This window comes from Lampetra planeri, chromosome 19, assembly GCF_965212315.1.
Source record: "Lampetra planeri chromosome 19, kcLamPlan1.2.h2, whole genome shotgun sequence".
Taxonomy (NCBI): Eukaryota; Metazoa; Chordata; class Hyperoartia; order Petromyzontiformes; family Petromyzontidae; genus Lampetra; species Lampetra planeri.
This window is the reverse complement of record NC_136125.1, coordinates 6780543-6796801: the sequence shown is the minus strand read 5'-3', so window position 1 is coordinate 6796801 and position 16259 is coordinate 6780543. Positions and strand designations below refer to the sequence as shown.

Sequence of the window (16259 nt, the reverse complement as noted above, 5' to 3'; positions counted from 1 at the left end):
CGAGGTAGTTAACATCTCCTAGCCACCGTGATGATGATGATGAGAGAGACACGCAAACTCCAAATATACAGCAGCAGACGTCAGGATCGGGATCGAACCCACGACCTCCAGTACACCACGCGAGGTAGTTAACATCTCCTAGCCACCGTGATGATGATGAGAGAGAGAGACACGCAAACTCCAAATATACAGCAGCAGGCGTCAGGGTCGGGATCGAACCCACGACCTCCTGTATACCAGGCGAGGTAGTTAACATCTCCTAGCCACCGTGATGATGATGAGAAAGAGAGAGACACGCAAACTCCAAATATACAGCAGCAGGCGTCAGGGTCGGAACCGAACCCACGACCTCCTGTATACCAGGCGAGGTAGTTAACATCTCTTAGCCACCGTGATGATGAGAGAGACACGCAAACTCCAAATACACAGCAGCAGGCGTCAGGATCGGGATCGAACCCACAACCTCCTGTACACCAGGCGAGGTAGTTAACATCTCCTAGCCACCGTGATGATGAGAGAGAGACACGAAAACTCCAAATATACAACAGCAGGCGTCAGGATCGGGATCGAACCCACGACCTCCTGTACACCAGGTGAGGTAGTTAACATCTCCTAGCCACCGTGATGATGATGAGAGAGAGAGAGACACACACAAACTCCAAATATACAGCAGCAGGCGTCATGATCGTGATCGAACCACGACCTCCTGCACCCCAGGCGAGGTAGTTAACATCTCCTAGCCACCGTGATGATGATGTTGATGAGAGAGAGAGAGAGACACGCCAACTACAAACATACAGCAGCAGGCGTTAGGATCGGGATCGAACCCACGACCTCCTGCATACCAGGCGAGATAGTTGACATCTCCCCACCGCGGCGGCTCCAATAATGGGGGGGGGGGGTGGTAGCCCCCCCTTCTGACTCCCCCACCCCGCATAGCACGCACAGCAGGCGTGGTTCTTCCCCAGGGTGTGGCGCTCCGGGTTCGAGTCCTCGCCCAGCGGGTTAATGATTAGCAGCGGACTCTGAGCGCGGTCCGGCCGCGTGCGCGACCCTTGGCACGCGAACAGTCACCGCCCCCCCCCCAGCCCCCCCCCCGCCGGGAAGGGGGGGGGCTGTGGTGGAGGGGGGGGCTGCGGGAGATAGAGAGGGTGGGGGTTTCGCAAGAGGTCGGGGGTCACGTGTGGGGGCGGGAGGAGGGTCAGAGGAAAACGTGACTAAGCACTTTGTAGCGACCGCATATTTACAAAGACAAAGATCCCCCGTATAGCCGTAACAGACTGTTGGGGCAAGTGCTGTTAGCGAGCACCTATGATGGTCGGAAAGGTACAAGACCACGCCTGGCCGCCCTTTTATCCAAAGTGTCGATGTTTACACACCGCACCAGGTAAAAATATTTTGGCTGAGTCACCCTAGGTGAGGCCCAGGACCGGTTCAAATAATCGTCACTGCTGTTGGTCGTGAGCGGGAATTGAACTTGGGTCGCCGGGTGTGTAGCGCAGCGCGTTCAACGCTAAACTACCACTCCCCTGAGGTGCACGTGGGCACACACACACACACACGTGGGCACACACACACACACGTGGGCACACACACACACACGTGGGCACACACACACACGTGGGCACACACACACACGTGGGCACACACACACACGTGGGTACATGCACATACCTAGCAAAGATGGAACGTTGCAGCAACGTTGGCATGATGATTGGAACCATTGGCGCAACGTTCCATGTTTTCTCTGTATGCACATACACGTGGGTACACGCACGTGGGGTACACACACGTGGGGTACACACACGTGGGTACACACACGTGGTACATACACGTGGTATACACACGTGGGTACATGCATTCCTCATCAGCCGCGTCCTCCCCTCGTCCCCGTCTGACAACGCCAACGAACCCTAAACTCCCTCTCGCCTCTCCCTCCCTCCCTGCCTCCCTCCATCTCCATTCCCTCTCCCCCTCCTACTCTCCCACCCTTCCTTCCCTATCTGCCTCCCTCCCCTCTCGATCTGCCTCCCTCCCCTCCCCTCCCCCTCTCCCCCATCCCCCTCTCCCTGCCACCACTTTAATTCAGCAATTAACTTGAGCCGGGAGCTTCTGGGAATTCCGTGTAAGCACTGGGAGGGTGGGAGAGAAGCGGGGGAGGGGGGGGGTCTCCTCCTGTCCCCCCCCCCCAACATAAAAAAACACACTGCATCCTCCGCCACACACCAACCACACAAAAGACAAAGATCCCCCGTATAGCCTTTCACAGACTGTTGGGGCAAGTGCTGTTAGCGAGCACCCTATGAAGGCCAGCACGGCACACGAGGGGGTGGGTGGCCAGCACCACGCCCGACCGCCTTTGTCTCCCCAGTGACGATGTTTACACACCGCACCAGGTACTCATTCGGAGGCTGAGTCGACCTAGGGGAGGCCCAAGACCGGTTCAGATAATCGTCAATGGGCGTTGGCCATTTAGCGGGAATCGAACTCGGGCCGGCGGGTTCGCAAGCGCAGCGCGCTAACCGCCACACCACCGCTCCCCACATCACACACGGGCATCTTGAGCCCACGAGATTTCTCCCTCTCCCATCATCCCTCGTCAGCGCAGAGATTGGGGGGGGGGAGGGCACGTGTGCTACTCGCTAACAGCACTTGCCCAAAGACTCTGCGAGTGCTATAAGGAGAGGAATCTTCTTGTCTTTGTTGATGCGAGTGATTGCGGGAAGCGGCGGTGCGAACCCGGGGCCACCCGAGTTCGATTCCCGCTCACGGCCAACGCCAGTGGCCGCACCTCCCCTAGGTCGACTCAGCCGGGAGTGAAGCTGGCTACTCGCCCCCTCGTGTGCCGTGTCGGCCTTCATCGGTGCTTCTCGCTCACAACGCCTGCCCCAAAAGTCTGTTGAAGGGCTGTCAGGGAGACCTTTGTCTTTGTCGAAGGGCCATGTACAGTACGTGGGGGGTTGACGTGGATGGGTGATGCAACAAATGCTCAACTGCGCTACGAAGTTAGCCTCATAACTTGAATCTAAGTTGTTTTATGGTTGTTATTGTTTGACTTGCATCCCACTGGGATTTCTGCACACAGCGTTGAAACACGGTGTTTTTCTTCTGGAAGACTTTGCTGTTTTTTTTACCCTGGATTTTTCTGTTGCGTGGAGTCATTTGAAGATAGATTTGAAGCTTTCGTGACTGCAAGGAATCATATTCTTATGTTTTTTCGGTAAAGTCACGTAGGTAAAACATCAAAATTAATGAAAATAAAATAATCACGACGTTTCGGAGGCAACACAAGTCTCCGTCATCAGGTGGGATCGTCACAGCCGAATTAGCTGCATCAGCTGTGACGATCCCACCTGATGACGGAGACTTGTGTTGCCTCCGAAACGTCGTGATTTTTGTTTTTTATTTTATTTTCATTAATTTTGATGTTTTACCTACGTGACTTTACCGAAAAAACCTAAGAATATCACTTGAAGATGTTTCTTGTTCATGTTTTTGTTTTGTTGCGGTTGCACCCGAGTCAAGAGCCGCGTGGCTCACAGGGTTATACCTAATAAATGAAATTGAAACAAAACTGAAACGAAACCGGCTCCCGAAACGAGTTTGATTCGAGGCCAAGGTTAACATCAGTGTGGTGAGTGATATCTGAGCATCATAATGTGTTAATGTGTGTAGGGGATGCTGTCAATTAGACTCGCGTGCCCTCCACGACCCAAGGAATCAACATCGTCCCGTGGATACGAGGCGTGCCGATTGATCTTTGTTTCTTAGCAACACCGGTTACGGTCATAATATAGGTTTTTTTAAGTGGTTACATCGCGAAAATATATATTAAACCAAGAAAAAATCCTATATTATGGATATTGGTCGCGAAAGTTGAAAAAGGCGAGCGCAATTTTGAGTCGAATTCTGGCTCCGCTTTCTCAGCAACGTCACCGGGGTTGGAGAGACGCAACGAACGTGCGTGCTGAACTTCTTTCGCACCGTACGTCGCCCAACCTAATTGGCGCGTCGTTGGCGGGTGGTGGAGGGGCGGACGACTCATTGACAGAAATTCCCCACACAACCAGGCTCGACACGAAGCGATTGAAAATCTGAATGTTGGTCGTAAAAAAAACCCTCCGTATATTAAGAAAGACTGCATATGCAGGGGTGGTCAAAATGCCAGGACACCGAGCTATTTTAGGAATTTTAACAAATCACATAAAGTGACTTCATTTATTTTTAAATCCTTTATATTAAGTTCACTTGCTTGTGCGCTTACGACCGTGCAAATCTTTCGGTCGTTTTTTAACCCACTTCCCGTGGTCCAATCGAGCTGACATTTTGCACACAGACTCGTTGTGCGTGACAATTTATTTTCGTGAAATTTTTTTTCCAAATTTTTCCACTTTTTAGGAAAAAAAAAATGTCATATTTAATTTAAAATACCAATGTGATAAAAATGAAACTCTTACTCAAGAAAAACAGAAATGAATAATAAAATAAAACCGATGCCACGCATATAAAGGATTTATAGTGAAAAACGTTGTTTTTACGGGTTAATTTTAACAAATGTCCAACGACTTCCATTGACACTAATGCACGAATTGAATGCATTTTTTACTTTTTTTTACTGGGTGCAATTGTGAAAAAACAGCCACGTCAGACATGAGTACATCGAATCGGCATAACCATTGGTTCACTGCAGCTCAAAGACTCACTCGTGGGTGAGGTGAGGTGAGGTTAGATGCTCACGTGCTCGGCATTTGAAGGCGTGGAGACCAGACCCCCGTGATTTTGCCGACTGCGTTCAGGGAGGCAATTTCATATCCAGATAGATGAGTGAAGAAGAAGGGAGTTATTCATAATAAAGGTTTTTTTGGGTTAGATCGCATAAATATAAATGTGTCGTTACCCTCCACCACCCGACACAGCCAATTAGTACGGGATTTGTCACGTAAACAACGCACCAGTTAGTTACCACTTCAGCCCACCGGTGTGTTGGAGAGTAAATCCACAACATTTCCAATGTGAGTATGACGACGTTTCGCTGGTAATTACATCCAGCATCATCGGGCGATTTGCCAGATGAGCAAATCGCTATTTTTGTTTACGTAACAAAAATCCCTTACGAATTGGCTGTGTCGGGTGGTGGAGGGTTACGACGCATTTATACTTACGCGATCTAACCCTAAACACCTTAATTATGAATATTGGTCGTGAAAGCCGACGTGTTAACAAGGGAGTTTCTGTCCAAGAAGCACGGTCTGTCTTAAAAAATGATTAAAGGTGTAATCATTGAACATTCATCAACTATATTATGTTGAATTGTCTCAATTAATTCTGGGTTCTTGATTTTGTAATCGACAGATTTGAGGTGACCCCACAGTAATAAAACGAAGTTATTAATAATGATAATCGAAAACATATTAAATTAAATAATAAACAATTAACATGTTTTAGTGAGTGTTAAAACAAATTAAATAAGCCCGTGTGTCCTGACTTTTGGGCCACCCCGTGTAATACTTTTACAGCCGTGCGTCGATCCACACTGTCGGAGCTATTTGACCATACTTCACCACCCTGGTCAATGCGGGTAGATTAAGAAGGATCACTTACACCATTGGAACCTCATTTGCCAGTAAAAAATATGATAATAGTTTTTTTTACCTACCTATCTGGCAACAAAACTGACACCTTTTTTACGAGAAGTCATGTTTGCATTGACCACAATACCTGCGGTCGTAATGCAAACAAAAAACACAACTCTGATAATGTGTGCACTGTCCTTGAAGTTGCGCCTTTTGGCGTCATCTGGTCCAACCCATGTGAGACTAGGCTCTAAGGAAAGCTCTCTCGGGTGTGGACCAATCAACTTCAAGGACAGTGCACATTATCAGAGTTGTGTTTTTTGTTTGCATTATGACTGCAGGTATTGTGGTCAATGCAAACATGACTCCTTGTAAAAAAAGGTGTCAGTTTTGTTGCCAGATAGAAGGGTAAAAAAACAATTATCAAGGATCACTTAGTCATACAACACAGACATCACGACTTAGCGACTAATCCACTCCAGTCCAGAGTCTTTATTTATTTATTAATGTGCACGTGTGTGCGTGCGTGCGTGTATATTACATACAAAGACAAATATCCCCCGTGTAGCCTACGTAGGTTGTTAGGGCAAAGTGGTGTTCGCGAGCCGCCGCCGCCGCCTATCGTTTTCGCAAATCCGCCACGAATCCCGCGGACTTAATTATATTCCAGACCACGGCTGGCATCAGTGGCGAGTGATATCGGCACCTGTCCAGGACCTCCCCTAGGTTTACTCGGCCTTTAACCGACTACCCGGTGCCGCGTGCGCCCATCGGCGGATGGGTCGCGCGCAGAGGTCGCAAACGGGTTTTGATTCCGTACCCGTACCCGGCCGCACCAAGGTCGCAAATGGGTACCCGTTCCCTACCCGTACCCTACCCGAAATGAGTGCCAAACGGTTACTCACCAGTGAGTCACGGCCTACCCGCACCCGGCCGCACCAGGGTCGCAAACGGGTACCCGTACTTGGCCGGGTACGGGTAGCCGGGTATCGGGTAGGGTACGGGTATCGGGTACCTGGTTGCGACCTCTGGTCGCGCGTGGTGCTGACCACACACCGCCCTCTCGCGTGTGCCACTCCGGCGCTCGATTCCGGGCTCGGCAACAGCACTCGTCCCCGAAAAGGATGTGAGGCTACACGGGTAGAAGAATCATCGTCTCTTTCTGTACATTACAAACATTTAATTCAAGAGGCAAGCAAGGAATGGCGGCTCACATCACCGCTCGTGTTCTTTTGCTCGGTGGGGTTTGCCGCAGCAGCATTCGCGAAGGCAGTATCATCATCATCAGCAGCTGCAGCATTATCATCATCAGCAGTGCTATGCGGAGATCGCTGCCCTTTTAACACCTTGTGAGCTGGAGCTGTGACTGCCAAAGTGAGAAGCAATCAAGAGTGAAAGGGAGGCGGGGAGTTGATAAAGTTGGCGATGGTGGCGGTCGCGTTCAGAGACAAATTGTGGCGTTAGGATTTGGGTAGGGATAGAGTCTGGTTAGCTCGTTGCGGTTAAGGGGTCGATCTAGGGCTGAGGTTATGTTGGATAGTGTGGTTAGGATTTAGGTCTGATTGACCAATGTTGCTAGACTTAGGGCTGGGGTTATGTTGGATAGTGTGGTTAGGATTTAGGTCTGATTGACCAATGTTGCTAGACTTAGGGCTGGGGTTATGTTGGATAGTGTGGGTAGGATTTAGGTCTGATTGACCAATGTTGCTAGACTTAGTGCTGTGGTTATGCTGGATAGTGTGGTTAGGGTTCAGGTCTGATTGACCAATGTTGCTAGACTTAGTGCTGGGGTTATGCTGGATAGTGTGGTTAGGGTTCAGGTCTGATCGACCAATGTTGCTGGGGTTATAGGGATCGAGTCTGCTTGACAAGTGCGGCTCGGGTCATGGTCGCGATGTTATAAAGTTCGTCTCAAGTTCCGGCTGTGCTCCCCATGGCGAACGAGGCTCGGGGGTCCAGTTTGGGCGATGGATCTCATTGGCTCGCCCGCTTCGCACCACCGCCACCTCCTCCTGCCCGTGCCCAGAGAACCCCACCCCGTTCCACTTTCGGACTCCCTCTTCAATGTTGGCCTCACAGCGCCACTTACCGATGCACAGCCAGACCGGGAACCCACCGGCGGTCCCACCAACAACGCCAGACCGAAGCTCGCTTTAAATGGCACACGATGGCTGAGAATACAACACTGCCTCGTGACGTCACGAGGTCTTTAACATCTGTCTCGCTGGCAGACGACGGCGCTTTTTTGGTGACTTCGTCAAAATAAACCGAAACCCGAGTCGAACTTTTGTCGCGAGAGGTCTCCGGCCCAATCGGACGCGGCAACACTGGAAGAGAACAGCGCTGAAGTTGGTGCTCGGAGAGGAACGATTTGATTGGGGGCCCGCGCGCGGTGCTCGAGATCCAAACACGAGCCCAGGCATCAACCAGAGCCCAGCCATAGTCCTAACCACACTGACCAACCAGAGCCATAGTCCTAACCATACTGACCAATCAGTCCCCAGCCATAGTCCTAATCACACTGACCAACCAGTCCCCAGCCATAGTCCTAACCACACTGACCAATCAGTCCCCAGTCATAGTCCAAACCACACTGACCAATCAGACTCCAGCCATAGTCCTAACCACACTGACCAATCAGAGCCATAGTCCTAACCACACTGACCAATCAGAGCCACAGTCCTAATCACACTGACCAATCAGAGCCCAGCCATAGTCCAAACCATACTGACCAATCAGAGCCATAGTCCTAACCACACTGACCAATCAGAGCCATAGTCTTAACCACACTGACCAATCAGAGCCAAAGTCCTAACCAAACTGACCAGAGTCCAGCCATAGCCCTAACCATACTGACCAATCAGAGCCATAGTCCTAACCACACTGACCAACCAGACCCCAGCCATAGCCCTAACCACACTCACCAACTGGACCCCAACCACAGCCCTCACTCGATTGACACTGGCTAATCAGACCGCAGCCGTAGCCCTAACAATCACCAGACTAGCCAAGCTCAGCCACAATTATATTGACACTCGTGAACCAGACCCTAACCCTGAACCAAACCACGCTAGCCAACCAGATCCGAACCTAAACCCCAATGGCACTAATGGTCTAGACCAGAACCCCAACTACACAAGCCAACCAGAGCCTAACCCCAACGACACGAACGTATATGCCCTAACTGGCCATCTGACACTAAACCTCTACCCCTAACCCCAACCTCCATCGTAATCATCATTGTCATCTCGCCGCCTCTGCTTTCATTTAAAAAAAATCCGATTCTCGATTTCCCGAGGTCGGTGGAGAGGCGCGGCGGTGTCGTTATGGCACACAGTGAGACAACAGCAAATAATAATAACAAACGTAACAAAATAATAACACATTCAATTAGCATCTAAATACATTAAAAGCTTCACAAGATGCTGTGTACAAGACGCGGTCAAACTCGCGATGAGGACGTCCACTTTTTTTCTGAGACTCCACGAGCTCACGCCACTCTCACCCAATTTTTCCACTGCCACATCTGAGCCGAGCTAGCGCGGACCCCCTCTCGGGACGGGTCGTTTCCCACCGGCTATTTGCCGTGTCAAACCGGAACCGTGCTATGCGGGTCTCAGAAATCATCTGACTGTGGGTCGGGGCCAAGCAGGGCCAGGTGCAGGGCTAATCATCCGACTGTGGGTTGGATGAATTTTTTTTACCAGGTAAGGCTCACTGAGCGAAATATCTTATTTTTTTATCGACCTGGCCACAAATCATAAATCAACGAAGTCGCTCATCACGTGGAAAGTTATAGCAGCCAAAAATGCTCTAAACGCATGTTGATTCTAAATGTGGAGGGGAAAAAAACAGAGGACCCGGATAAAAATTCACGTGACCATGGAGAGAAAGAGAGACACGCAAAATCCAAATATACAGCAGCAGGCGTTAGGGTCGGGATAGAACCCACAATCTCCTCCATACCAGACGCAGGAGTTAACATCTCGCCGCCATGATCGTCACGTGTGCCGACCGCGTGTCTGGACTCGTTCGTTCGTCGGCGGTGGCGCCGAGGCCTCGAGTCTCGGGTTCCCGTAGTTGGAGAAAAAACGACAGCACCTTAGTTTGGCTTTGCATGGTAAGGTTGGGGATGGTTTAGTTTTAATTGTATGTTTTTGGGTAATTTGTTTGCATTTCCTGTACTTTGCCCCCCCTCCAATCGTGTATTTTTTTTTTGTTTGGAGTTGTAACGTTATCACCCGCCACTACTACACATCTGTGAAAAAGAGCTTTATAGCGCATCGGATTCTTCCAGTACAAAAAAAGTCAATATTCCGATTCTGAGCAGAGCGCCAACATGGTTCGTCACGGCCCTGGCACGGCTCGGTTGTGGAGTGGAAACAAAAAAAAGAGAGGCGTTTCGGTCCTGAGTTCATCACGAATGCACGCACGCACGCGTTTACTGTGACCCGCTCGGCACGTGGTAGCGTGTGTGGGTTTTACATTCAACTGCTCATGCGTTTCAGAGCAAGTCCCCCCCCCCCCACACACTCCAGGGCTTGCGACTTGCTGCGGAGACGTATTTACAAGTTAAGCAATTTTCACTGAGCTCCATCCAAATACGAATTAAGTGGTTACAAGCCGCACAAGCCTGATGATTGTGAAACGCGCTCCACGTGACGCAGACGGCCGATTTGTGTTCAGAGACAGCACGTGTGCGTGTTTGTCTTTGTGCGTGGGCGTGTTTGTCTGAGTCTTTGTGTGTGGGCGTTTGTGTATGCGTGTGTTTGTCTGTGTTTGTCCGTGTGTGCGCGTTTCGCTTTGTGTGTGCGTGTTTGTCTTTGTGTGTGTGCGCGTTTATCTTTGTGCGCGTGTTTGTCTTTGTGTGTGCGTGTGTATGTCTTTGTGTGCCCCAGAAAACGTGGAGCGCGCTTATTAAAAAGCCACCTCCACGTCTATCGGCGCCTAAAAAGTAATTTGTCTGAGCCAAATTTAGTTTTACTGGAAATGGAGTTTGTTTTTTATTGTTGATCATGTTTGTGCAGTTTTTGTTGTTGGTAGATGTTTGATCGCAACTCCGTTGTTTTTGCCCCGATTTCTACTTTGTAGGTTTTTTTTTTGCTCCCGATGTCCGCTTGCTTGCTTGTTGTTGTTAATTATATTTGGTTGTTGTTGCTCTGGATTTATTCTTTGGTTGTTTTGGATCTCATTCGTATTTGGTCAGGGAAGACTGGCGAGCCGGCGGCAGCGGACAGCTGGAAAGTTAGAGGAACCCTTTAAAGCTTTCGTGACTGCAGGGATTCATCTTCTTGGTTCTTTCGGTAAAGTCACGTGACTTTACCGAATGAACCAAGAAGATAGAGGAACCCTCTTCGAAATCTTCAACATCACAGAGCGGGCTGTCCTGTCCCGACGTTCAAAACGTCCCCAACCCTCGATTAGCAAATCATTTTTTTTAATTCCCCTAACGCCAGTGTCTCTCCTCTCCTCCAACGTGCAGCACGTGGCTCCAATCGACGGGGACTCGAATTTTCCTTCGCAGGAGCGGAGTGCTTTACTTACAAAATGAGCTGCAGACACCACACGTGACCAAAGCCAGCCTTGACGGCCTCAACCCCTGCAGCACCCCGGACAGTTGCGTCACACGGGGCGCGCCACGCTCACTATTTAACACGATTGCTCTCGTGATCATTTTTCCTGTTATTTCGTGCCGCGTGCGCTGAGTTGCTTCGTCTCGTTACGGCGCAGAGAACTCCCAAAAGGCAGGAGCGGATTGTCGGGCGAAGGACGCCGATGGAGTCAGCGCCGGCCATCGATGACTTGCACGCAAAAAAAAACACAAAAAACCCCCTCCATCACGTGGAAATTTAGTTAGTTCTGCCAAATGCCAGCTATTGAGAATTAAGAAATATCAGTGCGACTGTTGTCATGCGACGGGATATGTGGCAGGGACGAGGAGAAAAGTGCTGCCCCCTACTGTGTGGGCTCGATGACACTTCTCGGAGGGATCTCAGAAGTAGTTTGGTGATGTCCGCTTCAGTGGACCGTTCTCCAACTGCGACAGTTTGTACTACCTTATGAGGTGACCCCGCTGAGCGCGCGACCGGCATAACATTCGTGGGAAAAGGCCAAAAACGAAGCGGGATGATCGCGGTAACCTCGAATTCCATCACGTGATTTCGCACATCTCTCACAACGCAACCCCTCAACACCGAATGGTAACATCAGCATCGCACGGGTTCAAACATCACCCCACCCACCCCTGACCACCACTTCTTGGCGACAACCAAAACAACGAACACTCGCACGCGCCTGCTGTGTGTGGGAAGGCAGGCGAGGCAGGCAGGCAAGGCGTACGAATGGTGCGTGTGGGCGCATGCGTGCGCACGTGTGGAAGCTTCCTCGAGCCCAGAGAGGAGAGCGCGCAGGGGGAAGGGGGGGGGTGTGTGGGGTGCACGCACCCAACATTCACGGTCTGTATTTTAATTTTGTTTTTTTTGGGGTACACTTTAAAAAAAAAAACCCACGCACGACCATTCGCTTTTTACTCGTTCATTCGTATGACCGATGAGAAGCGCGCGGCGAATTCTCCTTTAAGAGCACATGGTGCAAACGTCTGTGAAAGCGTGACAGTGAAGGCGACAGTGAAGGCGACAGTAACGACGACGGTGACCCCGCTACGCTACGCTAACACGTAGCCAGTGCATTACAATCGACACAAAAAATAAAAACAGCCTTCAAAGCGATTCAGTCGATGGGTTCTCCCGCTGCGTTATTTCGGGTCGAGCAGCGTGCTGTTCGCCACGGATGTCCGACGTTTCGGTCCGCGTGCCTGGCGAGCTTTCGCGCATTCCAGTTCCTTGAAGAAGCGTCAGAAACACCAAGCCGGGCGGAGCCGCGCGGCGGTAACCGCCTCGATAACCCACGCGGGGCAGTACAATTCAGGCCACAGCGGCGTCGTTTCAGTCGACGGGCCTACATCAGGAGCCGACGTAAACCAGGTCCAGTCGAACGTACGAGCACGAGGGGGCGACGTTAGCACGGCCGCGGAACCAACATGGTCACCCTCTGGCCCACCCGGCAGCACAAATGGCTCGCGCGACAGTGAAGTCCGTTGGCAGGTCGCGTGCGTTGGGGTAAAGTGTGGATTAAGTGCCACCCCCTTCCAAGGCGTCTGGCCAGCGCGCCGAACTTAGTCGGCCGAACGGCGTAAATAGCAGTGGACGCTCCTTTGGGCCAGCAGTGGCGAGAGAGAGCGAGCAGGGCTGCAGGGCTGCACCTTTACCCAATGTGCGTCCGCTCTGCGACGGCGCTTCGCAAAGCGACTGCTGCTGCTGCTTCCATCGCCGAAAGGCCTCCACAGAGGCCTTCCTGCGTTTGCTGCCGCGAAACAGTGACAATGACTGCAATAACAATGGAGAGGATGAGCGGTAGAAAGCATAAACCAGACTCACTACACGTGTTGTGGGCAAGGGGGGGGGGGGGACGACACACGAATATCGTGTTTCCTGTTATCCGCGATGCTGTTACCCGCAAATTGACTCTACTTAACCGTTGAGAAAACGTGCATATTAGTGGATTACGGGAAGAACGGATACACAAACGCCTCCAGGTTTCTCTCGAGCCAGAGTCGCGACTCGGAGGGTTATCATCCCGTGTCGTCCCGATTAGCGGTGAATTCATCGGAAATTATTCCCCGTGCAACGTCGCATATCTGACTCGCTGGGCGGATATGCAAAACGGTTGGATTTGAGGGAATTAGAGACGCCACCCTGCACCAACACCGCACCGGGCACGGGGCGGTTAACTGATCAGGGCGGACACGCGACGGTCGTATAGACGACGCCGTACCATGCCGCCGACTCCCGGTTATCCGGGTTAACGGCGAGGGTATATAGGGGGGTGGTGAAGGCGGCCCGGGGTTAAAAACAAAAGCGGGGATAACGCAAGTGAGGCCTGGCCTCGTGGGCCCCCCCCCACCCCGGGGTTTTTATTGCTTCTTCAAGTCGCCGGTTTCGCCGGCCGCCGCGATGGATAATTCTGTCCCACGGATGACAACCGCGAGTTAACACAATCGGGTGACGGAGCTTCTTTGACTCTTAGCGCTCGACACCGCCGCCCCCCCCCCCTCCACATTGGACAAAACGATGATTTTGACGCGAATGGGGGTGTGGGGGGGGGAGAAGGGAACGTAATTAACGGCTCTTCTCTCGTAGCCGTCGTGTCACGCACAAAAAAAAACTCTCGCTGCATTTCCATCGGGTAGTTTGCTACCGTGAACAACAATACCGAGGATGTCCTGAGGACGGCGACACTGACGATCAGTCGGCTTCAGTCCAGGAAATTCTGTAATTTGGTCACGGCCCAGACGTGCGCATCTACGGCACGGGGACCGTTTAGGTTTTAAATTGATGAGTTTCTGCTTTTTGTGAGCGGCCTTTCCGAGCGATTCCCATAATCGAAGGAAGTGCGATCTCAACCCTTCCGCAGTGCCGGAAGGACTGCTCCGGGCTCGCGTTGTCGCGAGCCGGGGGACGCCCCAGAGAAACCCCTCTCCCACGACGGGGGTTCAGGGCCAAACCGTACGGGCGACGTCCGACGTTTCCGCACCGACGTCGAGCGAAAGCGTCCGCCGTGCCGGACGGTTTGGCGGCGGGCGGCACGGCTGGCCAACGCCGGAGGAGTAGAGCCGCAACGGCGAGCGGCAATTGCGATAAAAAAAACCGGCACGCAGCAATGATAACGCAACAGGATCCGTCTGGAGTGTTTGTAAAAACCATCGCGCTCTCTCTCTATCGCCCGACCTCTTTTACTTTCTGCTGTGCCACCACCTCATCCACCCACAACCCACTTCTTTCACCTCCTCCTGCTTAGAAATTGCGACGTGGACTTAGGACTGCGAAGCCGAGGGGTGGGGGATCCATCGATGGCGTCTCTCACTTCGTCAGCCCAGGTCTTTCCCGAGGTCACGCGACTCCCAGGGCCTGGACAACACCGCCAAGCACTCGACCGCCTGCTTCTGCCGTGAGAAAAAGTCTGCTGCCGTACGGGCGATGACAATTTTTTGAAGTTTGAAATTATATTGTCGTGCGTTGTTGTCATCCGGCGTAATCGTTTTTTTAGGGGCGTGGGCGCGTGTGCAGGCGGTGGCGATTGGCTGCGTTTGTGAGTCGAACGGCTGCGTCGACGCACGCGATCCGAACGCCACGGCCGGCGCCGAACCTCCCAGCAACGTCGCCCAGACCGAAACCAACAAAACAAAACCAACCCAACAAAACAAAAGAACAATCAATTCATTAACGCAAACCCCGTCCCTGTTTCTAACCCCGTGATGACACAGCCCCCCTAGTGCAGCCGCCGTTTATGGGGGGGGGGGGTTAAAATTCTTCAGAGGTCAAGCAGGGGTCGAGACAGGGGTCAAGCAAGGGTGTGGGTCAAGGTTCAGGAGCCCAAGTCCGTTGCGTTGGGGCGTCCGCCCGGCAGCTTGGCGTGACGCGACGAGGAGGAGGAGGAGGAGGCGTTGGAGGACGAGGCGGCGGTGGACGAGGAGGTGGGCGAGGAGGAGGCGGAGGAGGAGAGGGCGGCAGCTTGGAGGGCGGGTCGCTCGGACTCGCGGTTGTTCACCGATTGCCTGAGCCGCGACTCGCTCACACGCAGGCGCTCCATGGCCCCCTCCAGGCAGTGGATGCGCTCCCGCGCGCTCTGCGTGTGCACGCGAACACGCGTGTGTACGCGAACACGCGTGTGTGTGTGTAGGTGCGTGAGTGTGCGTGAGTGTGCGTATGTGTGAGAGAGAGAGGGTACGTGTGAGTGTGTACGTAGAGAGTGTGTGTGTGTGTGTGTTCTTGTGCACGTATGCATGTACGAGTGAGTGCATGTGATTGTAAGTTCATCCATGCGCGAATGCACGTGTGGGTGTACGAGGGAGTGAGTGTGTGCGCGCGTGCAAGTGTGTGTGCGAATGTGTGAAATGCATGTAAGTGTGTGTGTACGTGTGTGTACATGTTTTGAGCATTTGTGGTGAGCGCAAAGACAAGGTGCGTCGGTTACACGCACCGTCACATTCTGGTCGTCGTCGTGCGATCGACCGCTTCCTGCCATAGCAATGCGGATTTTCCAGCACTTCTCCAATGGAGACAGAGCACCATACAACTCTTAATGGAGCAAGGGGAGTCAATAACCTTCGATTTGATTCTCTATTGCAGAACTGGTGCTACGTAAATAAAGGTTATGTTGATGATGACGATGATGATGATGCGAGTCAGTGGGCCTCTACGCAAGACGATGGGTCTCTGCGTCAGTAATCCGGGAGGAGACGATCAACTCGGCACACTGGGGAAGTCCGCTTGAACCATCGGGGCTGGACGGCCGCAACCCAGAATCGAACGCAGGATCCGAGCAGTGCCGGCTCAACGGCACACCTGATGAGCAAGGTTGGCTACGTACGGTGCGAAAGAAGTTGAAAATACATACATACGTCTCCTAACCCCTATATAATCCCTGCCACCTTGTATGCATGCATGCATGTAGGACTTCTTTTGCACCGTATGCAGCCAACCGTGCTAATTGGAGGTGCGGGGGAAGGACAACCAACTGAATCCAAAAAGCAGTTCTCAATAAATGAGTGTTCAATTCCTGTACGTATGTTGAACTTTTTTCGCAACGTGTGTAGCCATCGGAGGTGCCCACACCCCCCCCCCCCCG

The 16259-nt window shown here is 52.0% G+C and overlaps 1 protein-coding gene across 2 annotated transcripts in view; it reads right to left on the bottom strand.

The window, feature by feature from the left end:
• Positions 1 to 6057: 6057 nt before the first annotated feature.
• Positions 6058 to 16259, bottom strand: part of TBC1D4 (TBC1 domain family member 4) — an 84372-nt gene continuing 74170 nt past the window's right edge. For both annotated transcript variants that reach the window (XM_078602825.1, XM_078602826.1), the window contains one exon: positions 6058 to 15257. In XM_078602825.1, coding sequence (XP_078458951.1) covers positions 14997 to 15257 — 261 coding nt within the window. In that variant the 3' untranslated portion in view covers positions 6058 to 14996. The remainder of the gene's footprint in view (positions 15258 to 16259) is intronic.